This window comes from Neocloeon triangulifer, unplaced genomic scaffold (assembly GCF_031216515.1).
Source record: "Neocloeon triangulifer isolate White Clay Creek 2 clone unplaced genomic scaffold, ASM3121651v1 ptg000014l, whole genome shotgun sequence".
Classification (NCBI taxonomy): Eukaryota; Metazoa; Arthropoda; class Insecta; order Ephemeroptera; family Baetidae; genus Neocloeon; species Neocloeon triangulifer.
Window position 1 is genome coordinate 24,088,514 of NW_026775556.1, and position 20,393 is coordinate 24,108,906.

The window sequence follows — 20,393 nt, forward strand, 5'->3', positions numbered from 1 at the left end:
CCGGCAGTCTTCGGGAAACGCATCTCGTCATCAACACATTATCAAGTATTTGCTCATCAGGCCAAAATGGAAAACCGAAGCAGCAGCCATCAGAGTGATGTGTGCGTACTTAAAACGTGCAAAGTACACGAGCCACTCACTATATTGAATTACCATCCTCCGTATGTACCTGCACCGGAGTCATGCATCAAGAAATAAATTTCAGTCGCGGTCGATGATTTTTCTCGCGGCATTCGAGTTTCATGCATCGGACCAACGGCAATAATTATCATTGAGACGTCGTTAGGAAAATGGGCCAATTTCCATTAATGGGGAAGCAAATTGGAGGAGAGCTTTATTTAGTTTGGCAGGCGGGATTTCTTTCTTTGCGGCCACCTGAGCAGAACCCATTCGGAACGCCGCTCGACTGCGTTTAATTTCATCGGCTGGTGATTTTTGCACAAGTTATTATTATTGAATCTTTATTATGAGATGTGATCTCATTTTTTTTTTTGGCAGTTATTTAGAGAAAATATAATGTGGGAAAATCTCTTCTAAACAACCGAGGAATATGATTTAATTTAAAAAAAAAAAGAAATAATGTATTATAGTGAAAATAATAAATTGGTTTATTATAAAAAAATTAATAATCATAAAGAAAGATCGAATTAAAATAGTAAATGAATTAATTAAAATTAGTTTTTAAATTAGTCCGTTTAATTAACAATGCATTTTAAGATAATATTTAAAGTAGCATGATTAGCTTCAATATTTCAATTTAATTATAATCATTTCAAATTAAGGCAATTTTTAATTCTGAACTTCCTTTTTAAAAAACGGATCTACTCCGTGCAATATCCGGTTCAATGACTGCGTGAAATCGCACGCACGCCAAATCCAAAGATTCAGCGATCCGCCCGAGTAATTTTTGGCCATCACTCGTACGATTTTGTTCCAACGCCCGTCCGACAAACAACAACAAACTCAAATTTCCTGCCCGTCTCTCGGCAGGAAACAAACTTCCTAAAGTTTAATTCTTAAAATTGAAAACGAAAATCTCACTTTTGGTTGAGGTACTGCAGAAGCCAGTTGACGAAGTCGCCGACCAGCTCTTCGTCGTCGACATTGTAGGCCGACACAGGTACGGGAAGCTGGTCATGCACGTTCAGGTCGTTGACAAACTCGGTGAAGAACTCGAGGTACTCCTTGCTTATCAGTCCTGCCATTGCGGCTCGTCGGATTAATTTCTCTTCTATCTGGACCAGAAAAATTTCACGCAGGATTCAGAAATCAAGCGGCATCACCGAAATTTGCCGTGGCCGGCGTCGATTCTGCGAATTTCCAGAGGAGAGACCGCGGATGGCTGTTGTTTTGGTTCGACTGAATGACCCTGCCCTCGTCGCGCTGCGGAGGCAATCGTGAATCGAGGCAATCCTTTCGGCACAAACGCGAGTTTACGCGAGTCCCTCCGCCCTTCTGCCAGGTAGTTCCTGCCGCAGCCGTGTGAGGTCGCCAACGCCAAAGCGACTCACCGCTTTCCTGCTCTGTGATTGGTCGAGAGCGTACGTTCACTTTGTTATGGCGTCCTGCGGTTTCTGATCCCCTGAGAAATCAAATTTTCAACGCGATTTTTGCAGCAATTGAGCGATTTTACTGACCGACGCATAATTGAAAGTAATCCGGTAAGTGTAAAATTTCATTTAGTAGTAAACATGTTATGGAAGCAGACTTATTTTGTCATTTTCTCAGGTTTGTTGGACACGTCAAAATGATGTCGAGGTCTGTTCGAGCAGAAACCAGGAGCCGGGCTAAGGATGACATTAAAAGGATCATGCAAGTGGTCGACAAAGTTCGGCACTGGTGGGCATTTTATAAAAACTCCTCAGATCTTAATGAATTAATAATTGGTTATTCGCAGGGAAAAGAAATGGGTCACAATTGGAGACACCACCATGAAAATTTTTAAATGGGTGCCCATTACTGCCAGCACGGATCAGAAAAAGAAGGCGAAGGAAATCTCATCGGGGAAAGAAAACGGAACGCCTAGGAAAGGAGCCTTGGATAATTCGAATTCAAATTTCGCAATGGCTGAAGACTCAAATACATGTAATTAACAAACTAGGAGGAAACGCATGTTGATAATTAAATTATTGTACTTTTTTAAGGTTTCTCGACAGTGAGTGACTCGCAAGGACCCACAGATTTTGGAGCTACGCTGGGTTTTTCAGAAGACTCTAATTCGCAAAGCAGTGAACCACCGTCTAAGAGACTCAAACCGTCTAAAGATTAAACACCAAAAGTCTTTTCAAAGACTAAAATATTTTATCATGCGACTTGATGACGCATGCATATTTGTACAGATTGATTCATAATGAATTCCTAAATTTACCTTCGGAAACAGTATAATTACCTAACTTTGTGTATTTGTAACATTCTGTAAGTGGGAATAAGTGTTTGTACTTTTAATTAAAACATAAGTCCTTATCGTCATTTACTTCAGATGTTTTATTTTTTCATCCGTGATAACTTTCTTGGCTGAAATTAGTGGAGCTTATACAAGTGGAGATCAATTGGGACATTTACGCAAACTTGTTGGTAAAATGCCTTGGTAAAAGAAAAGCATCCATATTCGTGGCCACAATTATTTAAGATAAATTGCGCAGTTCGTTTCAACTGATATTAAAATATAATAACTAGCCAAATGCAAAATACTACACCATGATGACAAAATCAGCCTTGACTGCTTGACAGAGAAGGACCACTACCAATCTTCTCGTAAAAAAGCATGTAAGCCTCAGCCTTCAAAACTTCTGCTAGACACGAATTCTGGCACTGATCGTCTGAAGTACAGACCCACCTGAGACAAATTTCATCAAAATACGTATAAATTAATGAACGCAAATTTACTCTTCTTGGCACTTGGAAGGCTGGGGCACTCTGCGAAAGGTGACAAAGTGACCGGAGCTGACTTCCCCGATGTGAACTACCACCGCTTGCAACAAATACTTGTGTCTCGCCTCAACACTAAAAGAATATCAGCATGAATAATGCGTTACGGAAATGAAAAATAAGACACTGACATGTCCTTGATTTGGCTTGTTGCTTCTGCGGGCGAGTTTTTGGTTGATGCGCCGGCTGCTGAAGGAGTGAGATTAAGTTCAGTCGGTCGAGGGACAAGCTGTTTCAATAAAGTCCGCTTCAGCCTCTCCTTGTGGAAATATGTGTACTTGTCCATGACTAGAACTTCTGGGAAAGACACAAAGTCCATGCGTTTGTATGCTTGTCCATTAGGCATCCAAGACGTTCTTTGGATATGGATGCAAAGGCATTTCGGGAGCTGAAAGTTCAATAACTTTGATTTTTTAAAGGGCTCAATTATTTAAAAATAAAAATTTTACTCTGCCAATGCTAAGTTGCTTGACGAATGACGTTTTCGTCGGAGAGCCACCTCCTTTGGAGCAGTGTTCGCAAAGAACGCCGCTTACTTGCTCGGGAGCTGTGAAGTTCGACAAGAGTTGGTCCAATGAGCAAGACATGAAGCCCTTGGCAGGAAGGGTCAGCGAAAGACAATCAAATGCTTGATGTTGAACCACAGACTGAAGGAAATTATTAAGTACCAAGCAAAAAAATATCACCAAAATATACATACCGATTTTGAGCAGACGGTACAAGTGAGCTGGCTAAGCTGCTGGCCTCGGAAAGGAAAGTCAAACTTGTGACTAGGTGTGGTTTTCAACTGCTTTCCAGCCCTCGAAATGTAGCAGGGTCTCTTCAAGTCAGGGCAGTTGTTTATAGGCTAAACCAAAATATAATACGTGAAAATTTAAAACGTATTGTTTATTTGAATTCAAATTAATTAAATCTTTGAAAACCCGTAGTTGATACTTACAGATTCGTGCTTCTCATTCTGGTTGTCGTCTTCCTTGATTGCTGGTGGCAGACTTTCGTAGTCAGACGATGATTCTTCCACTTTGTCCAGCAAGGCTAAAATGTCTGCCGACTTAGCTGGTGGGGCAGCCTGCTCCTCTAAAGAAGTCATCAGGATGAAGAAAAGTTCATGTGAGTCTTGCTGGCCGAGGCCCATGGACCAGCCATGTGCGGACAGGGCAGACACGACCGCTCTGGGGAAGAGAGGGGTGTCCGACTCCGCCCCATAACCATTGACAACTGTAACAAATCACACATCAGAACTTGACGTAATAGGAGTAGTAGTATTATTGTCGAGTGAGCATACAAGTGATTATTTCGTGAAGGGCAGACGCAAGACGAGAATCCTTATGTTGCTCGAGCCAATGGCAGAATAAAGGGCACGCGGCCAGCGCTTGCAGCAATGTGTTTAAGAAGCACGTTTCTCCCATATTAGCCAAGCCTTTTACAGCTGCAAAGAGAGAAAGAACAAACAAAAATTTCACTCTGTGAGACAAACTTTCACAATTGTAAAATAAATAAAACAACAACATAATTAATAATAAATCTTTACCACAAATGAAATTATGTATAATTATATTTTTTTTAAATAAACATAAAAAATTTAATTATTACCTTTGGACTTTTTGGAGCCCTTCAATCTCTTCGGCGCCGGCCCCCAAAGGACGAAGGAGCCCATGAGAGAAAACACCAAGATGCCGGCGACAAACAAGGTCCTCTCCTGTGTGAGGTCGGCCAGGTTGATGGCCGTCGGCATCCTCAGTATCGACTGGATGGTGCTCCATCGGAATTTGAAATTATTCAGCGGAAAGTAGCTCTGCAATCAAAGAGAATATAAACAAATTTAAATAAAAGACGGAACAAATTGATCTCGCACGTACCATAGTTTACAAGTGATTGAGGCTTTCGAATTCGAGTTTGCACGCTTCTGATTCCAATTCAAGACATTACCGACGTAATGTCATCGTAGAACTCGTGCTGAAATTCAGCCTGCACCAAACTGCAGGTGGTAATGTTCGGATATTACGCAGAAATGATGGGTTCTCTGCTACGGTGTTGTTTTCATCACGGTCATCGGCGCAGCTGGTCTGGTCGCTCTCCCCTCTCCCGACTGGTTTTGTGTGTTGGTTGGTAGGGAGGTGCGCCGGCCGGCAGATGGCGCTTTGATTTGTTGAAAATAAAAATATTTTTTATATTTTACATACGCAAATTCTCTCCATCAGAAAAATTAAACAATTGAAAAATTTTTAGATCTCTAGATTAAATATGATATCCTGTTCTCAGCTCCATTATATACTAGCATAAAAAATAAAAATAAAAATTATTGATTTCAACACAATACATATAATTTTCTTTGATTTATGTAATAAATTATGAAAACAGAGTTTCATTGCCAATCTATATCAATTTCAAGGTCTAATATTCTTTTCACGAATATTATATTATTCTATTTAAGATGCTTGGCAGGTAAAAATTAGATTATATTAATATGTTTTCTCCCGTTCAAAAGGTCGTTTCCCATGGAGTAAACCTCTCATTAATTCTTCAAATTTTTAATTCCTTTTATTTTCATTTTTAATGATAAATAAACTCACTGAATAACTATTTCCTGAAATTACTGACTGTAAAGTTTGAACCTTTTCACATGATCACACACAACGTCCTCTCTTCGTACACAGATCGGCCTTCACTCGATTTCATTTCTTTGTTTTTCATATCCAAATATGTGCCATCTAAAGTTTTCTGCATCCATTCAGGCAAAGGCTTGCTCCAATCTTCAGGCGGCGCTTCTCTGTTTTCCCATACGTCGTTTTTCACGTGGCCAATCATTCTTTTAGCATATCGAATCTTCTCACTTTTTATTAACTCCTCCTAAAATGACACAAAAATTTCTTGACTTCAATATTATTTTCTGCAGAGAAAATACTACTTTATACTTAAATTATGTTTCTTCCATTTTAAAAAAAAGTAAAATACTGAATAATATAGAATTAATTTACAATCAAGACGTTATAATTAGATTTTGTTTTTAATTTAATTTATTAGACTTTAAATTGTTAGAAATTATAAATATTTATATCATTTTATAATAAAATGATTTTTTTTAATTAAAAAAATATTTCTACAAATTTAATTTGAATTTTTGATTTATTCAAAGCGCAGCAAATTTTTAAAAATTTAATAAAAATATGTAATGTTTTTTTTATAATATAATATTATCAACCTTTGCTTTTGGGTCTTTCTCTAATTTGAGACACGTATTGTAGTCCTTTTTCCACTGGCTGCAGTCTAGAGGCTCTCCAAATATGAAGTGCTGATGAAATCTACCCTTGATGCTTGTGCACTCTTTAAATTCGTCAATGTATTGATCACATGGACGAATCTGAGCAAAAGAACAAAATTTTACAAGAAGCAGATAAAAATCTCGTCTATTAATTTTTTTAGCGTACCATCCACTCATACTCGGTTGAGGTTGTCGCACCGGTCGTGCTTGATTCTTCGTTTTTCACTTCCATTCTGCCCCTTATATGTACCGGCAGAATTTATGCGAAAACTTGTGCAAAACAAGGTGCTTGCAAAATCTTTCCCCGGTGACCGCCCACGCCTCCTTCCTTCCTTCCTTGACAAAAGGGGGCGTGGCTGTTTCGAGACGTCGGCCGTCGCTTTTCCCAGCAGTTACCACGGGCAATTTTTTAAACTTTCCACAGCTCGCAGTGCCATTTTCCAGCACTTTTCCCAGCCGCGCTTGAGTTTCTCCGCGATTTTCACAAAGTCCAAGCGCTTCAATATGGACGAGAGGTAAAAGAAATTAATGAGGAATATTTGAACAAAATCTTTTATTGGTTCCGTGCTAAAATTTTGCAGAGTGAGCGAAGAGATGGAAGCTCTGACCGCGATCCTGATGGATGAAGTAACGGTGTCAACCTCAGAAAAGTACTTACTTTGCACCATTTTATAAAACTGGCAAAAATAAATTAAACTTGAAATTTCCTACAGCGGAACGACAACAGTCGAATCGGTCCTTTTTCCATCGACAGCTGCTGACGAGGAGCAGCAATTCGTGACCGTGACTCTGACAGTAGAATTGCCTGCTGGCTACCCTGACGAGAGTCCTGCTATAAGGTTGAGGAACCCTCGAGGACTTGATGACGATCTTCTTGCAAAAATACTCTCAGAAGCTAAGGCGAAATGTGAAGACTATCTAGGACAGCCCGTCATTTATGAGCTAATAGAGGTGCATTTAAATAATATTCATTTTATAAGATATTGTTCCACAGAAAATTAAATTTTTAGTATTGATGTGCATATTTTTTACTGATTTTTTTATGTGATAATTTTTATTGATAATAGAGCTCTAAATTAAATATTTTTAAATAAATTTTTAAATTAATCTTCAATCCTGATCTAAAAATATTTTCAGTTGGTGAGGGAGCATTTGACAAGCAGCAATACACCTAGCTGTCAATGCGCAATCTGCCTTTACGGCTTCAGGGACGAAGATGAGTTCACAAAAACTCCATGCTTCCACCACTTTCATGCACACTGTCTTGCTTCGTATGTACGCAGTCATCAGGAGATGCAAAGACAGGAAAAGGAGAAAGTCCCTCTCTGGCAAAGAATGCAGCAAAAAGATGCTGAACATGACTGTGTGGTAATGAGCGTAATAAGACAAAAATTTAACTTGAGAAAACCTAATTTGATATTTTATCAAAGGTGCCATGTCCGGTGTGCAGGGAGTCACTCAGCTGTCAACTGGACAGGTTGTCCATGGCTGCCCCACCAAAAGATGTGCAAGATGCATGCAATTTCAAAGTCACGGAGGAACTGCGCGCGTTGCAATCGAAGATGAATAGTCTTTATTTGTATCAACAGCAAAAGGGTGGTATCATCGACCCTGAGGCTGACGAGAACAAACTTCTGCTGGTCACTCAATCAGTAAGATATCTTTTAAATTTCAAACTGAGAATCTCAGAAATTTAATTCTTATCGCTTTTGTCTCAACCGATATACATATTTTTATTTTAACACATGCTTTGAAATTTTAGTCTTCCAACGAAAATTCAGTCGAGTCAGCCCCGGTTGCCCCAGTCCCCACTACACCTCCCCAGCCTGCAACTGGGTTCAAACCACAGGCACCTGGCAGTCGTAGCTGGAAAAGAGGCGGAGGGGGCCATCCTAAAGCCGGTGGATCAAGTAGAGGAAATCGAGGCAACGGTCGCGGTCGAGACAGGAGGAACCATCAGAGTACGCAAATGGAGACAACGAGATGACATTTGGAGCAGCTAGAGGCGCGGCAGCATAGATCAATACCAAGGTTGGTCGCTCCAGCAGCCTGAATTTTACTCAATTATAACAATTGATAATCACTGTAAAATTGCATTCTCAGTCTGTGTAGAAAGTAGCATCGCACTTCTTGGCGGTCTCTTTGTGTCCTTTTTGCACAATTTTTTGGGACTCTCAAGCCCTTCTTGTCATACGGATAATGTGAAAAAGACACACCATTTCAATAATATTTTTCTTTGATATTCCCACCCATGGCTGCTGGATCCTTGGTACTGTTTTCTTATTACCTGCTTCCTTTGGTAACACACAAATGACAAATTAATTTTACTGCCAACTTTTGTACTTACTTTACTACAAACCCCCTTATTGAATATATTTATTGTTGTTCAACAATTTTGTACAAACGCGTTTGGGCCTTATTTAATTTTATGATTAGTTAATTTATGCTTTCGATATATTTCAAGATTGTCTGGAAGTTTTTCCGCTTGGATGTTTCAAATGGTGTGTCTCCTCTAAGTTCAATGATATTTGAATTTTTCATGATTCTGTGATATTGATTTTCCGATTGATATGATTTTTATGTTAAATGCATAATATAGGATAATTAATGTCACAATTTACATAATAATTATCTTGGAACATTGCCACTGATCAGTAATAAATATTAACCTTCATTAGGTGATTTTCAGGCTATTATTTTCACACTCTTGAACATTTTTTCATTGGTAAAACTAAAATTTCAATAGTCGGAGCTCTTTCCTTTTATTATTTCTCACCAAATAAAATGAATTTTTGATTCACGAGCAAATGGACAATGAATGTACACGTAAATGGTTACAAAATTTACAAACAGGGAGACCAACAAATTTAAACAAACAGATTTTGAATCCTCTGGAGGAATGTTGAGTTTGAACATTAAAAAAGGGATGATAAAGTAACGAGGCTCCAGTAGCATTTGTGGCACAAGACTGGCCGCAACGCAGAGAACAAATAGGATTTGAAAGAAGGCTCCTTGATGAGATAAATTTTTCAACATACAGGAAGCACAGAATAAATACACAGGGACAAACATGAAACGCATCATTGTAGGTTGGAACAATCTTTTCCAAGCATAGAATGCGTAATGTCGATTGTCAGCAAGCAAGTATGGATGAGCCATCGTGTTGAAATGGACAACAGCTGCTATTGAGAGGAGGCAGAAAAAAGTTGCGATTTTGTTGGTCTTGATGAAATTTATAAAAATTGGAATGTGTTTGAGGAAAAGTGCAGGAGAGAATGCTGCACAAACGAGAAAATAGTAAAAGAGCTGCGGCAGGTGGATAGTGGCCTGATGAGCAGATTTATCGCCAAGAACAATACTGCCATTCCAAAGGAGGAAGACGACAAAAGATAAGCCAACCATCACATAGGGAATTTCCTTCAGGATAATAGAGATAATTAGTTTTGGTCTCCTCAATCCCTCAATAATTGCCGTGAAAAAGCTCTGAAGCAAAGAAAATATTGAGCAAGTCAATTCATTTTTAAATATTGAAATAAATTAATTAATTACCATTTTATGAATGGAAAGTTTTTCTTCAGTCAAGAGGTTCTCTAGAATTTTGTAGCCGTAAATTGCAGCAACAAAGGCAACCCATATTACATTTGTCTGTCTCATCCAAAGAGATATAAATCCTGTAATTAAAAACAAATTATTATCAATTAGTTCCGATATTTCAAAAATAATTACCAAATAAAGCCGAGATGGAAATTTTTCCATGTAAGTACGCGCAGTACATGGCCAGAATTGTAAATGTGCTGATGACATCGGTGTAATAAAGGAAACTGAAGAAGTAGAGAATGGGAAATGTGGTCAAACTGAGAATGTCCGCAACACCAACCCAAGACGACAAGTTCTGAACAAAATAATTTTTTCTCAATGTTACACACACTTCAAATTTTTAAAAATTGTACCTTATTTTTCTTTGAATAAATCCAGGTTAGTATAATAAAATTCAAGCAGGTGAAAATTGAGTTTGTCATCCTCAAATCAAATAAGTTGCAGACAAAATCACCCACTTTTACAAAGCTTAATAATTTTAAAGTGAAAATTGACGCAAAGTACAGTCCTGGCGGTGTAGTAATTTTGGGGTCCCACTGCAAAAAAAATTCAAATCAATGAAAAAGAAAAAAAAATCGATTAAATCGTACTTCAAAATTGTTATTGCAGAATCTCTGAACTTGAGGAACATGGAACTCCTCGTCGATGTACGGCGCCTCGTTGGCATCGTGAATTTTGTGCAAACAAAGCCACGTGCAGAAGAGGAAGACCGGGAATATCGTAGCCGTAGCCTTTAGAAGGTCCATTTCGAACTAACAAGAAAGGAGACTGCCAAGTTCCATGTTATTTTTACAAAATCCTCCACATCAGCACACAAATCTCTGAAGATTTCCTGTTTGCCGCCACTTAAGTTCAAATTTCCCAGATGATTTACAAGATACAGAGCATGCGCAGTGAGCACAAGTTTGTTATTTTTGCAAAACGCAAACCCACGTGCGCTGTTTACATCGACGAGAAATATTTTTCCGTATTTTTCAACCGAAATGCTTGAATATGTTCAGATTTTGAGTACTTTTCACTGCATTTAGAGGTTGATTTATTGTAGGATTACGCAATGTCTCGACTGATTGTCAAAAATTTGGCAAATAGCGTAAGTATGATGTAGTCTTGATAATATTTTGAGGGTATAATTTCCATGCCTTTTCCATCTCTAAAATTCATGTTGTGTGCAGGTTTCTGCTGAAAAGATTCGAAAGAGTTTCGGCAGCAAAGGAGTGATTACTGATGTTCAGTTAAAGTTCACAAAAGATGGAAAATTCCGTCACTTTGGTTTCGTTGGATTTAAGAATCCGGAAGAAGCGCAAGCGGCGAAGGAGTTTTTCGATGGCACTTTCATCAACGGAACTAAAATTCAAGTGGAAGTTTGCGCTGATTTAGGTTTGAAATTTATTTATTAATGCAGACTAATTTCTGCCTCATGAAAAGAAATGAAAATATTTAAAAGATATTTTTAAAGTGGTATAAATAACTTCAGAATTATGTCAAACTTTCAGGAGACTCAAATAAACCTCAGGCCTGGAGCAAATATGCACCTGATAGTGCCGCTTACAAGAAAGCACATGGCGAAGAAAAATCAACTGATCAGCTAAAAAAGCCAAAAGAAGAGAAGAAAAAGAAAAAGGAGAGCAAAAATAAGGAGCTGATTGAAAAGGTTAATTATTTTATTTGTTTATTTTGATATGTCTCAAAATTTAATTATAGCACAAAGACGATCCTCTCTTTGCTGAATTTTTGGAAACTCATGGCAAAACATTAGAAGAGCTCGTTGAGACAGAGCCTGAGAAGGAAGAAGAATCCAAAACAGCAGATGAAGCCAATGAAGGTGTTGAGGAGGATGCAGTTGAAAAAGAAGCCAATAAGAAAATTTCAGATTTAGAGGTTTTTTTTATAATTCATAGAAACCTTTCAATTTAAAACAAAATAATGTTTTGTTTAGTACCTTCAATCGATGAAAGAAAAGTCCGGTGAAGAAACTCAAGTGAAACCACCCAGAAAGAAGATGGAGAAAATAAAAAAGCAAGTCCTGAAAAACACACTCTTTACTGTGAAATTGCGAGGGCTTGCATTCAAGCACAAAAAGAAAGACATCAAGCAATTCTTTGACAGCCTGAAACCGAAAAGTGTCCGACTCTGCTCGGAAATCAAGGGAATTGCTTACGTTGGATTCAACACTGAAAAAGAAATGAAGCAGGCGCTGAACAAAAACAAAAGCTTCCTTGGTAAGATTGATTTTTGCAGTGTTTTAATATTATTTTAATAATCCTGTTCCAAATACAAATTTTAGACGGCAAGAGGCTCCTTGTGACTCTGCACAGTTTGCCAAAAACCAACAACGAGGAAGTGGCTCAAGAAAAATGGAGCAAGCAGGAAGAAAGCCTGAAGAATGAAGAGACCATCGCTGAGTCTGGCTGCATCTTTGTTCGAAACTTGGCTTATACAACAAGTCAGGAAGATCTGGAACCTCTTTTTTCCAAATATGGTCCGTGTAAACCACCGCTTAAGGAAAATTTTTAATTTAAATTAATTTGATCAGGTCCTCTTACTGAAATCAGCGTGCCAGTAGACAAAACAAGCCGGAAAATGAAAGGGTTTGCTTGTGTGACTTTTATGGTGCCTGAAAATGCAGTCCGAGCGTACACAGAGCTGGACGGCACAGCTTTCCAAGGTCGAATGATGCATCTTCTGCCAGGAAAAACTAAGAAATCTTTTTCGGAAATGGCTGAAGAAGGTTTTATTGAAAAATTCCTATTTTAATGCAATTCTAATAAAAATTGTTATCAGAGGGATTGACGTTTAAACAGAAACAGGCCTTGAAGAAAAAAGCTCAGTCTAGCTCAAGCCACAATTGGAACACGCTGTTCCTTGGTCAAAATGCAGTTGTAGATGCCATGGCAAGGACTTACAACACAACAAAAGAGCAGGTTTTAGACATGGAGGGCAGCGACAGTGTGGCAGTTAGACTTGCCCTTGGAGAGACACAAATTGTACATGATACGAAACAGTTCCTGGAGCAAAATGGAGTTTGTTTGGATGCTTTTAACCAGGTAGTTAAATTACAATAAATAAAATGAAAAGGAATGAGAATGAGACACTTGCAGGCGCCAAAATCAAGGTCCAAAAATGTAATATTGGCCAAAAACTTGCCAGCTGGAACAACGTCCGAAGAACTACAGGAGATTTTTGAAAAGCATGGAGAGTTGGGTCGACTCTTGCTCCCTCCAAGTGGAGTCTCTGCTATTATTGAGTTCTGTGACCCGTCCGAAGCCAAGACTGCATTTACCAAACTCGCATATACAAAATTCAAACATCTGCCTTTGTATCTGGAATGGGCACCTGAAGAAACTTTTAGCACTCAATATGTGAAGAAGTTGAGTAAAAAGAAAGTTTCTGATGGTAAATTGGATAAAGGTGAGATTTAAAGTAGATAAAATCATCATTATGTAATAATTCCTATCAACAGAGAGCTCGTCTGAAGAGATTTCTGGAAAACAAGAAGCGAAGAATGAGGACAAGGACGAGAGTGATAATGATGAGTCTATTGAACCTGAAAATGACACGACTCTCTTTATTAAAAATCTAAATTTCTCTACTACAGAGGACAGACTCAAGGAGGTAATTTTTATAAAAGAATAGGATATATTTAACTAATTTATCTAATAATTTGTTTTTAGCACTTTGCAAAATGTGGAAAATTAGCTAGTGTTAGCATAGCTAAGAAAAAAGATACAAAGAATGCTGGTAAGATGCTGAGCATGGGCTACGGATTCATCCAGTATATCAAAAAGTCGGACACTGACAAGGCACTGAAAACTCTGCAACACTCAATGCTGGACAACCACGCTATTGAACTCAAAAGATCAAACAGAACTGCTCAGTGAGTTGCAATTTGATTAAATAATTTGAAGCTTTTAAATATTTATGTTTCTAGGGGTGACGTAGCAACAGCTAGAAAGAAAGCTAGCATTGGAAAGCAGACTGGTAGCAAAATTATTGTGAGGAACATTCCATTCCAAGCTACACAACAAGAAATCAGAGAACTGTTCAAGTAATGATAAATTTTGGGCTTTTAACAACAAAGTTTAATTATCAAATCTGCAGAGTTTTTGGTGAGCTGAAGGCTGTAAGACTACCACGGAAAATGGTCGGAACTGGGCCTCACAGAGGTTTTGCTTTCGTCGAATACACAACAAAGGGTGATGCTAAAAGAGCGTTTGAAGCGCTTTGTCAGAGCACTCATTTGTATGGCAGAAGGCTGGTTCTCGAGTGGGCAGCACCAGAAGAAACAATTGACGAACTGAGGAAGAGAACTGCACAGCACTTCTTCAATGGTATAATGGGCTTAAAATAATAGCTAGACTCTCATTTATACTTTGTTTTTAAATTTATTAGATCAACCAGCAAAGAAATCAATGAAGAGCGTCTTGCAAATGGATCTTTCTAACAAAGATGAAACAGAAGATTAAGGTCAGTTGTTTAATCTTATTGCCATACTTTAGTGCCTTTAGTGACTATTGGCATATTTAATAAGCCAAAGTTTTTAACATTTAACATGCGTAAATATAATTTGAGAAATATAGATTTCAGTAAAAATATCTATCTTGAATTAGTCTTATGAGAAAATCTTCAAAACATTTTGCCAGCGAATCGAGCTTTGTCCTCTGCGTCTCGTTTTCTTTCTTCCTCTTCCAAACTTTTCAAGTCGACCGAAATTGCTTGTGCTAAACTAGGCTGAAGTTCAGCTGCTCTTTGCAAGTCTTTTCTTGCTTCAGCCGGATTCCAAGCTCCAATGTGAGCCTTTCCCCTTCTATAAAGCGCCTTCACATTTTCTGTAGTTAAAAAATTTAATTCAATATTTAGAATGCATTTCTCAAAAAAAAAAAATTACCGGGCTCTTTTTCAAGCACAGTTGTGCAATGCTCAATAACGGTGTAAAATTCTCCCTGATTGAGTCGACATTGGGAAAAATTGAGTAGGAGAGGAAGTTTTTGGGCATTTAGGACATTCCACTCCTCGTCACCTGGTTTTTCTTTTAACATGAGATGCTCAAGTATGGCAAGGGCTTCAGAATACTTGTCTGCAGCCTCTTTATTCAGTCCCTTCCTGTACAGCTCGTTTCCCTCTTCCTTGAGTTGCGGCACTAAATCGACCTTTTCATTTTCGCTCAACTGCCAAGTTTCCTTTTTATAGTCGTCTTCTACGCTTAGCAGTTCTTTTTAATTGGAATTCAGGATTAAAAGTTGCGCTCTAGTTTTTCAATGCTTTCTTTACCCATTGTATACTCAAGATCGCACGGTTCTTTCATCAGAAAGTTCAGGTCGTCGTATCCGATTCCCTCGGTTTGCAAACTCACACCACAGCAGTGATGATTTCTGTGCTCTTTTGGTTTGTACGAGTCCCTCAAGGTTTTTGACACAAACGGATAAGATGCAACCAGCTGCCAAAAAGAAATTTAAAATGAATTGTCAACCTTAAATTATATTTTTTTAAATTTACATTAATTAAAAAAATATTGGTTAAAAGAAAATTTTGCACTTACACTTTTATCAACAGTAAATTGTGCAACTTCATTCAAGCTCATTTGCTGTATTATCGCCTCCCAAACCTCCAGCTTGAATTTCTTCCCCAAAATAAGCTCCATAGGCTTTCCCATCTTCCTGCTGTCATCGAGCACTGTTTGATCGTCACATCTCTTGGTGACAAAGTGAAAGTGCACCTGTAAAAAATCAATTTCTCTTAAAAATTTCTATTTCTATATTAATCTGATAATATATTATCTAAAAATTAAAATAGAATTTCGCAAACCTTTGTGCCTGCTTTTATAGGCCGGAACTCCTTTCCTGCGTACAGAATTTTCTTTTGAATCAACGAAAGGTCCATCTCGACCGGCCGCTTGTTGTTCTTTGGGGCTATCGATCACCTGCACGACCCCTTCTGTTATCGAGCCGTAATGAATGACCACTCTTCTGAATTATTATGTATCGGAGAGCGCGTGTCAAGCTGCTTCACCCTATCCAGAAAACACTTTGTTTAATTTGCTATTTCCAAACACACCGTCCCAGCTGGTCGATAACCCCTGAAGTGCGCATGCCTGGCTTTTTAATAAATGAAAAGACAAAATCACAGCCCCGCGCTCTCGCATTCCGCACATTGGAATACAATTAAAAATGGCATTTTCGTTTGAATTCGCAGGCGGCTCGAAGATGTGAATCGGGACAATGGACGGCAGCACCGCGACCTCGGCCCCGGACTCGCCGCTGCTCAAGAGGAGACCGCAGCTTGCGCCGTCCACGCCGTACCTGCTGTCCAACAAATATGCACTGCGCCGAGCTCCAAATACGGCCCCGAAACCAGACACGGTCGTCCAGCGCATCCTCAACGTCAAAGAACAAAGAATTAAGCAGCTGGAGAACGAGGTGGGAAATCTGCGGAGACAACTGCATGACCTGACCAGTGAGAACCGCACCCTGAAGGCGCAAAACCAGCGCAACTCGGCGGCCCTCAGCAGGTTTCAAGACGTGGAGGCCGAATTGCCGACGCTCCTGGCCGGACACACCGAAGAAGTGCGAGTTTTGCGCCAACGTTGCCAAAAGTTGGCCATCGAGAGTCGGGAGCAGTCCCGAGAGCTGAGGACGAAAACGGTCGCCCTTCACATGGCCAGAGACCAGTTGACCAGACTGAGAGAGGTGGTCGAGGAAAAGGGGCTGAAGGAGCGGCAACTGCTGCAAAAGCAGTTGGACGACTCAGAGGGACGCGTCCGGGAACTGGAGGAACAGTTGGGGACCATCAGCAGACAACTGAGTTTGGAGCAAAAAAGCAACCGGTACCACCTGGCCAGGGAGCAGCGCAAGACAAAGGAGGCCCTGGAGGAGCTGAAGAAAACAGAGGCCAAAGTGGAACAGCTCGAAGGTAACGCCCGGCGGAAGGAGCGGACACTCCCAGCGTCCCTGCTCTTTGGCCGGAGAAAACAGGAGCCGTTGAAAAAGCAGGAGACTGAATCCGTTGTCAGCCACTACAGTGACCTCAACCTGTCCTCGAGCGACGAGGAGGAACTGACCAAGTTGTACCAGCCGGCGGCCGAACCGCCGGAAGTGAAGCGTATTTCCTTGCAGACGCATTGGGCGGTCGACTCGAGGACCTTCAGCGTGCGGCAAAACGAGGCGTCTCAGTTGTCCAGGCCCAAACTGGAAGTGGTGGGAAAAGTACAGCCAGTGAAAAAACAAGTGCTGTCTGAAGTGCAAGAAGAGGAACGGGTCAGCGAGGACTCGGAGGTCGACTCAGAGGGCGACAACTACACCAAAGAGGCGTTGCTCAAGGCGCTCGAGGAAATTGACAGACAGAACTTGACAGAAAAGAGTGACACCATCATCACGTCTAATGGTCATGCAGTGGGTGTCAGAGACTAATTTTATTGACTAAAAGTGCCGTTTCAGTGTCCCGATTTGCAAAATTGATCTTGCCTGTGGCATTTAATTTTCATGTTGTTTCTTTAATAAAATGTTTAGATGAAATATATTGCATAAAATATGAGCGAAATTTTAATTTTTTTCAAGCCGCCTGCTCCAATCCAAATACATGCATATTCCTATAAATATTTTTACTTATATCTATCAGTAAAGAAATAATTGTAGTTCACAATGTATGAACAATTATTTAAAAAAATTATCTCATATATATATAAAAAAAATACACTGGAAGGAGCCGGATTATTGGAGTAAAAATCCTTGCAACTCCCTGAGTCCCGCGTCCCGCCATGGAAGAGACTGGAAGGGGGTAAATCACAAACAAAGTTACGCCCTCTTCTAAAATTAAATTCCTGTCTGATCTGAATCCCTGCCGCTGTAGCCGAATTAATCGTCGCAATTTAACAACTCTGCTGGGGGGATTTAAGCTGGTAGCCCGGATTTGATTTAAAAAATTGTTCTTCGACATGCAGTTCGCCGACATAGTGCCGCAAGGCCCTGAAACGGAGCATTTTCACAAAAGAATCCACTGTCGCAGCGGCCACATTTCGGTCAAGTACAGAAACTATGTTCTTGTGTGGGGTGGCTCAAGGGTAAGCAACTCATGCATGTTTTTGACACGTTAATTTGGAACACTCACTTCTTCAGGAAGTCCACTACGACATGGAAACAAAGCACGAGTACCATGACACTGGCGAAGTAATGATGTACAACTGCTGCACTGAAGTTTGGTAAAAATACCTCGTTACTTTTTTTCATTACATAATTTTTCTGAAATTTGTATTTAATTTCTAAGGACTCGCTTGATTACCTCTGGACAGATCCCGCTGAAGTGCTCTGGCTCAACAGGAGTGATTTTGGGCGAATGTCTCTACGTTTTTGGAGGTACAATTTTGAGTAAGAAAAGTTTAAAATCACTTCTTTATATGAAATTCATAAGGGGTGCAGGAATTTTCCTTTTTTTAATTTTGCTTTTTACTAAACAAATATGAAGAGAATATATGCTTTACACAAACAATTAAATTGGCCTTTTATCTTTATTTAGGACTGCAACAAGTGTTCAATGATGGAGAAGGAACCTCTTTCGAGACCTCAAGCAATGCGCTGTACAAATTGGACATGAGAACCCTAGTCTGGACAGAACTTCATCCGTCAGGTGTTTGTCCATCACCGTGTGACAAACTGGTCAGTTGGGAATACGCTGGAAAGTAAGCGGAAAAATAATTGCAAATCAAATACATTTTGTTAAAAAATCAAAATTGTAAAAAATTTTCTTTCTTTAAGATTGTACTTCTTCGGTGGTTTCGGGCCAAATCCTCAAAACTTGGCCAACGTCCCGTTTATGTACATTGAGTCGAGTGAAGATTACGCTCACAAAGGGTGGAACAATCAGTTTTTGTGCTACAACCCTGAGGAAAACAACTGGTCCTGGCCTGCTTCAAAAGGACCAACTCCACTTCCAAGAGCAGCACACGCAGCCGACATAAAAAATGGAAAGGTTTACATTTTTGGTGGCAGACTTTTGGACGAGCGAGTCAACACGCTTTACTGCATCGATATGGAAACTATGCGATGGACTGAAAAGTATTTAAATTTCTTTTAGAGGCATATTTTATTTACAAAATTTTATTCCAGTCTTACAAATTTGTCTGATGAATGCCCCGAGGGAAGGTCTTGGCATAGTTTCTCGTTCATCAATGACACCACCGCCATCATCTACGGAGGATTCTCAAAAAACAACATGATTCTGAGTATGAAAATTAATTAATTTGATTTTTGTTTGAACAAAATACTATTTTTTCATCTTATTTTATCTGCCTCAAAATTTCAGCTTTTATTGTTTTACTAAAAATATTTAAAAAAACAAATTTTATCAGGCGACTGCTGGCAGTTGAATGTAGAAACTTTAACTTGGACAAGAATTGAAACCAACCGTCGAGACGAGCCTCGCCTGTGGCACAATTCAGTGTACTTTTCATCTCCTGGAAGGGAGGGAGAGTTGTTTATGATTGGGGGGTACAAGACTAGCGTCTACCATAATGGCCCAAGAGTATGTAAATTTTTGCGCAACTTAGTAACTTGAAAACTCTCTATCCATTCGAGGAGGAATCACGGAGATTAGGGCAAACTGGTAAAAATTCGCTGTTTCATGAAATCCTTTATGTGACTTCAGACGACTGCTGGAAACTAAATGTGGGCCCCAATTTTGTCTTTTGGGAAGAGGTTCCACTTGCTTATGACCACGGGCATCCTCGTTTCCTTCACAATACTTGTATGGGCCGCCCTGGAGAGCTCATCATCCATGGCGGCTATGTCCAGCCCTACTATCAGCTCACTTTTTACACTCAAGTATTTAAAAAAAATGTCAAATTTAAATCCGTGTTAAATTATACTAATGATTTTTGTGATTCCTCCTCACAGCATGGTGTCTTGTCTTAAAAAAAATGATTTGCACTTTTTATTTCAAAATATTTCATCACCTGTTTGAAATTAATATCAAAATTAAGCTTAAAACTGTATTTAAAAAAAAACTTTTGAAATTGAAAAAACATCTTTCTTTATTACAGCAACTTGCAGATGCTCTTCTAACCCTGAATTTTGAGCCAAAATCTCTCTATAGGTACAAAATTATGAGAATATGGCAAATTCGGTTATTATAATTTTGTTGCAATTTTTCTTCCAGGCTGTGCATTAAATCTTGTTTGAAGAACTTCAAAGAAACCTCCAGTCAGTGGAAGCTGCTTCCAAAAACAGTCGAGAAAACGCTGAAGCAGCGTCTGGAGCAAATCAACTACTGAGATTTTCTGCAAATGACTATCTTGTACTTGCCAGGTATTAATTACAGAAGCTGATTACGCTATGCGACTTATACACCAAGAATATGATTTTAAACAGATTTAAATTTCTGACTGAAACAGCCGACTGATGCCAATTGAAATTTATTTGAATTAATCTATAATAGTCAACCAGCTCGCAGTATTCAGCATTAAAAATGATCTTCCTGCATTGAAATGCATTCAGAATAAATGTCATGTAAAATTTTTATTGACAAGCAGCAATAAAATTTTTTAAATAATAATGAAACTGATGTATCATTAAATTTACAAAGGGTTTCTATAATAATATTTAAAAAAAATTGTTTCAAA

General features: G+C 39.1%; 10 protein-coding genes across 13 annotated transcripts in view; 5 read left to right on the forward strand and 5 right to left on the reverse strand.

Annotated features, from left to right (window-relative positions):
* The window catches only part of LOC132201846 (proteoglycan 4-like), a 30,092-nt gene extending 28,664 nt beyond the window's left edge, over nt 1-1,428 (reverse strand). The window contains exon 1 of the mRNA XM_059628361.1: nt 1,042-1,428. Coding sequence (XP_059484344.1) covers nt 1,042-1,205 — 164 coding nt within the window. The 5' untranslated portion in view covers nt 1,206-1,428. The remainder of the gene's footprint in view (nt 1-1,041) is intronic.
* Nucleotides 1,429-1,503: 75 nt separating this feature from the next.
* Nucleotides 1,504-2,467, forward strand: LOC132201848 (B-cell CLL/lymphoma 7 protein family member A). The gene is made up of 4 exons (XM_059628363.1): nt 1,504-1,661; nt 1,729-1,839; nt 1,898-2,085; nt 2,145-2,467. The coding sequence occupies exons 2-4, from the start codon at nt 1,748-1,750 to the stop codon at nt 2,267-2,269; spliced, it is 405 nt and encodes a 134-aa protein (XP_059484346.1). The 5' UTR covers nt 1,504-1,661; nt 1,729-1,747; the 3' UTR covers nt 2,270-2,467.
* LOC132201847 (ubiquitin carboxyl-terminal hydrolase 30 homolog) lies at nt 2,467-5,008 on the reverse strand. The gene is made up of 9 exons (XM_059628362.1): nt 4,788-5,008; nt 4,522-4,723; nt 4,214-4,357; nt 3,869-4,146; nt 3,629-3,775; nt 3,378-3,575; nt 3,060-3,316; nt 2,887-3,003; nt 2,467-2,836 (listed from the first exon to the last, which is right to left on the reverse strand). The coding sequence occupies exons 1-9, from the start codon at nt 4,788-4,790 to the stop codon at nt 2,710-2,712; spliced, it is 1,473 nt and encodes a 490-aa protein (XP_059484345.1). The 5' UTR covers nt 4,791-5,008; the 3' UTR covers nt 2,467-2,709.
* Nucleotides 5,009-5,439: 431 nt separating this feature from the next.
* On the reverse strand, nt 5,440-6,530 carry LOC132199403 (UPF0545 protein C22orf39 homolog). Its single transcript, XM_059624076.1, has 3 exons — nt 6,357-6,530; nt 6,131-6,289; nt 5,440-5,778 (listed from the first exon to the last, which is right to left on the reverse strand). The coding sequence occupies exons 1-3, from the start codon at nt 6,420-6,422 to the stop codon at nt 5,548-5,550; spliced, it is 456 nt and encodes a 151-aa protein (XP_059480059.1). The 5' UTR covers nt 6,423-6,530; the 3' UTR covers nt 5,440-5,547.
* On the forward strand, nt 6,530-8,872 carry LOC132199400 (E3 ubiquitin-protein ligase RNF25). 2 transcript variants are annotated; one of them, XM_059624073.1, is made up of 6 exons: nt 6,530-6,705; nt 6,772-6,840; nt 6,904-7,141; nt 7,328-7,567; nt 7,621-7,842; nt 7,953-8,872. In XM_059624073.1, the coding sequence occupies exons 1-6, from the start codon at nt 6,695-6,697 to the stop codon at nt 8,175-8,177; spliced, it is 1,005 nt and encodes a 334-aa protein (XP_059480056.1). In that variant the 5' UTR covers nt 6,530-6,694; the 3' UTR covers nt 8,178-8,872. The 2 variants fall into 2 exon arrangements, with proteins under 2 accessions (XP_059480056.1, XP_059480057.1); XM_059624074.1 differs by having other exon boundaries at nt 6,531-6,705; nt 7,328-7,558.
* Nucleotides 8,873-8,936: 64 nt separating this feature from the next.
* LOC132199399 (putative Dol-P-Glc:Glc(2)Man(9)GlcNAc(2)-PP-Dol alpha-1,2-glucosyltransferase) lies at nt 8,937-10,623 on the reverse strand. Its single transcript, XM_059624072.1, has 5 exons — nt 10,378-10,623; nt 10,141-10,323; nt 9,917-10,082; nt 9,740-9,861; nt 8,937-9,673 (listed from the first exon to the last, which is right to left on the reverse strand). The coding sequence occupies exons 1-5, from the start codon at nt 10,531-10,533 to the stop codon at nt 8,963-8,965; spliced, it is 1,338 nt and encodes a 445-aa protein (XP_059480055.1). The 5' UTR covers nt 10,534-10,623; the 3' UTR covers nt 8,937-8,962.
* A 73-nt stretch (nt 10,624-10,696) lies between these two features.
* Nucleotides 10,697-16,117, forward strand: LOC132199398 (probable RNA-binding protein 19). The gene is made up of 15 exons (XM_059624071.1): nt 10,697-10,877; nt 10,960-11,164; nt 11,281-11,438; nt 11,489-11,665; nt 11,724-12,006; nt 12,072-12,266; nt 12,321-12,515; nt 12,569-12,831; nt 12,886-13,195; nt 13,248-13,399; nt 13,459-13,661; nt 13,716-13,832; nt 13,886-14,115; nt 14,177-14,251; nt 15,977-16,117. Exons 1-14 carry the CDS (start codon nt 10,842-10,844, stop codon nt 14,248-14,250), a joined length of 2,598 nt encoding a protein of 865 aa, XP_059480054.1. The 5' UTR covers nt 10,697-10,841; the 3' UTR covers nt 14,251; nt 15,977-16,117.
* Nucleotides 14,148-15,852, reverse strand: LOC132199402 (AH receptor-interacting protein). The gene is made up of 5 exons (XM_059624075.1): nt 15,590-15,852; nt 15,324-15,500; nt 15,056-15,221; nt 14,673-14,996; nt 14,148-14,613 (listed from the first exon to the last, which is right to left on the reverse strand). Exons 1-5 carry the CDS (start codon nt 15,662-15,664, stop codon nt 14,411-14,413), a joined length of 945 nt encoding a protein of 314 aa, XP_059480058.1. The 5' UTR covers nt 15,665-15,852; the 3' UTR covers nt 14,148-14,410.
* LOC132201899 (lebercilin) lies at nt 16,003-17,190 on the forward strand. The gene has a single exon (XM_059628447.1). It carries the CDS (start codon nt 16,003-16,005, stop codon nt 17,188-17,190), a length of 1,188 nt encoding a protein of 395 aa, XP_059484430.1.
* Nucleotides 17,191-17,574: 384 nt separating this feature from the next.
* Nucleotides 17,575-20,334, forward strand: LOC132199517 (kelch domain-containing protein 2-like). 3 transcript variants are annotated; one of them, XM_059624313.1, is made up of 10 exons: nt 17,575-17,840; nt 17,896-17,978; nt 18,044-18,144; nt 18,293-18,455; nt 18,532-18,831; nt 18,883-18,998; nt 19,421-19,596; nt 19,815-19,867; nt 19,931-20,079; nt 20,143-20,334. In XM_059624313.1, exons 1-9 carry the CDS (start codon nt 17,715-17,717, stop codon nt 20,043-20,045), a joined length of 1,233 nt encoding a protein of 410 aa, XP_059480296.1. In that variant the 5' UTR covers nt 17,575-17,714; the 3' UTR covers nt 20,046-20,079; nt 20,143-20,334. The 3 variants fall into 3 exon arrangements, with proteins under 3 accessions (XP_059480296.1, XP_059480298.1, XP_059480297.1); XM_059624315.1 differs by having other exon boundaries at nt 17,576-17,840; nt 18,044-18,132; XM_059624314.1 differs by lacking the exon at nt 19,421-19,596 and adding an exon at nt 19,125-19,297 and having other exon boundaries at nt 17,578-17,840.
* The last annotated feature ends 59 nt before the right edge of the window (nt 20,335-20,393 follow it).

Excerpts from the sequence above, each read along its gene's own strand:
- LOC132201848 (XM_059628363.1), top strand. The coding sequence starts at position 1,748 with ATGATGTCGAGGTCTGTTCGAGCAGAAACCAGGAGCCGGGCTAAGGAT. Across the intron at positions 1,840-1,897 it reads GTCGACAAAGTTCGGCACTG|GGAAAAGAAATGGGTCACAA; the intron begins GTGGGCATTTTA and ends GGTTATTCGCAG. Across the intron at positions 2,086-2,144 it reads GGCTGAAGACTCAAATACAT|GTTTCTCGACAGTGAGTGAC; the intron begins GTAATTAACAAA and ends TACTTTTTTAAG.
- LOC132201847 (XM_059628362.1), bottom strand. Across the intron at positions 3,576-3,628 it reads GTACCGTCTGCTCAAAATCG|TCTGTGGTTCAACATCAAGC; the intron begins GTATGTATATTT and ends AATTTCCTTCAG. Across the intron at positions 3,317-3,377 it reads AGCAACTTAGCATTGGCAGA|CTCCCGAAATGCCTTTGCAT; the intron begins GTAAAATTTTTA and ends TTGAACTTTCAG.
- LOC132199403 (XM_059624076.1), bottom strand. The coding sequence starts at position 6,422 with ATGGAAGTGAAAAACGAAGAATCAAGCACGACCGGTGCGACAACCTCA. Across the intron at positions 6,290-6,356 it reads CAACCGAGTATGAGTGGATG|ATTCGTCCATGTGATCAATA; the intron begins GTACGCTAAAAA and ends TCTTTTGCTCAG. Across the intron at positions 5,779-6,130 it reads AGAAAGACCCAAAAGCAAAG|GAGGAGTTAATAAAAAGTGA; the intron begins GTTGATAATATT and ends GTGTCATTTTAG.
- LOC132199400 (XM_059624073.1), top strand. Across the intron at positions 6,841-6,903 it reads ACGGTGTCAACCTCAGAAAA|CGGAACGACAACAGTCGAAT; the intron begins GTACTTACTTTG and ends AATTTCCTACAG. Across the intron at positions 7,142-7,327 it reads TCATTTATGAGCTAATAGAG|TTGGTGAGGGAGCATTTGAC; the intron begins GTGCATTTAAAT and ends AAATATTTTCAG.
- LOC132199399 (XM_059624072.1), bottom strand. The coding sequence starts at position 10,533 with ATGGACCTTCTAAAGGCTACGGCTACGATATTCCCGGTCTTCCTCTTC. Across the intron at positions 10,083-10,140 it reads TTTATTCAAAGAAAAATAAG|AACTTGTCGTCTTGGGTTGG; the intron begins GTACAATTTTTA and ends TATTTTGTTCAG. Across the intron at positions 9,862-9,916 it reads TTCCATCTCGGCTTTATTTG|GATTTATATCTCTTTGGATG; the intron begins GTAATTATTTTT and ends TTTTAATTACAG.
- LOC132199398 (XM_059624071.1), top strand. The coding sequence starts at position 10,842 with ATGTCTCGACTGATTGTCAAAAATTTGGCAAATAGC. Across the intron at positions 12,267-12,320 it reads ACCTCTTTTTTCCAAATATG|GTCCTCTTACTGAAATCAGC; the intron begins GTCCGTGTAAAC and ends TAATTTGATCAG. Across the intron at positions 12,832-12,885 it reads GTTTGGATGCTTTTAACCAG|GCGCCAAAATCAAGGTCCAA; the intron begins GTAGTTAAATTA and ends AGACACTTGCAG.
- LOC132199402 (XM_059624075.1), bottom strand. The coding sequence starts at position 15,664 with ATGGACCTTTCGTTGATTCAAAAGAAAATTCTGTACGCAGGAAAGGAG. Across the intron at positions 15,222-15,323 it reads AATTTACTGTTGATAAAAGT|CTGGTTGCATCTTATCCGTT; the intron begins GTAAGTGCAAAA and ends TCTTTTTGGCAG. Across the intron at positions 14,997-15,055 it reads CGATCTTGAGTATACAATGG|AACTGCTAAGCGTAGAAGAC; the intron begins GTAAAGAAAGCA and ends CCAATTAAAAAG.
- LOC132201899 (XM_059628447.1), top strand. The coding sequence starts at position 16,003 with ATGGACGGCAGCACCGCGACCTCGGCCCCGGACTCGCCGCTGCTCAAG.
- LOC132199517 (XM_059624313.1), top strand. The coding sequence starts at position 17,715 with ATGCAGTTCGCCGACATAGTGCCGCAAGGCCCTGAAACGGAGCATTTT. Across the intron at positions 17,979-18,043 it reads AACTGCTGCACTGAAGTTTG|GACTCGCTTGATTACCTCTG; the intron begins GTAAAAATACCT and ends TTAATTTCTAAG. Across the intron at positions 18,999-19,420 it reads AAAAAACAACATGATTCTGA|ACGACTGCTGGAAACTAAAT; the intron begins GTATGAAAATTA and ends ATGTGACTTCAG.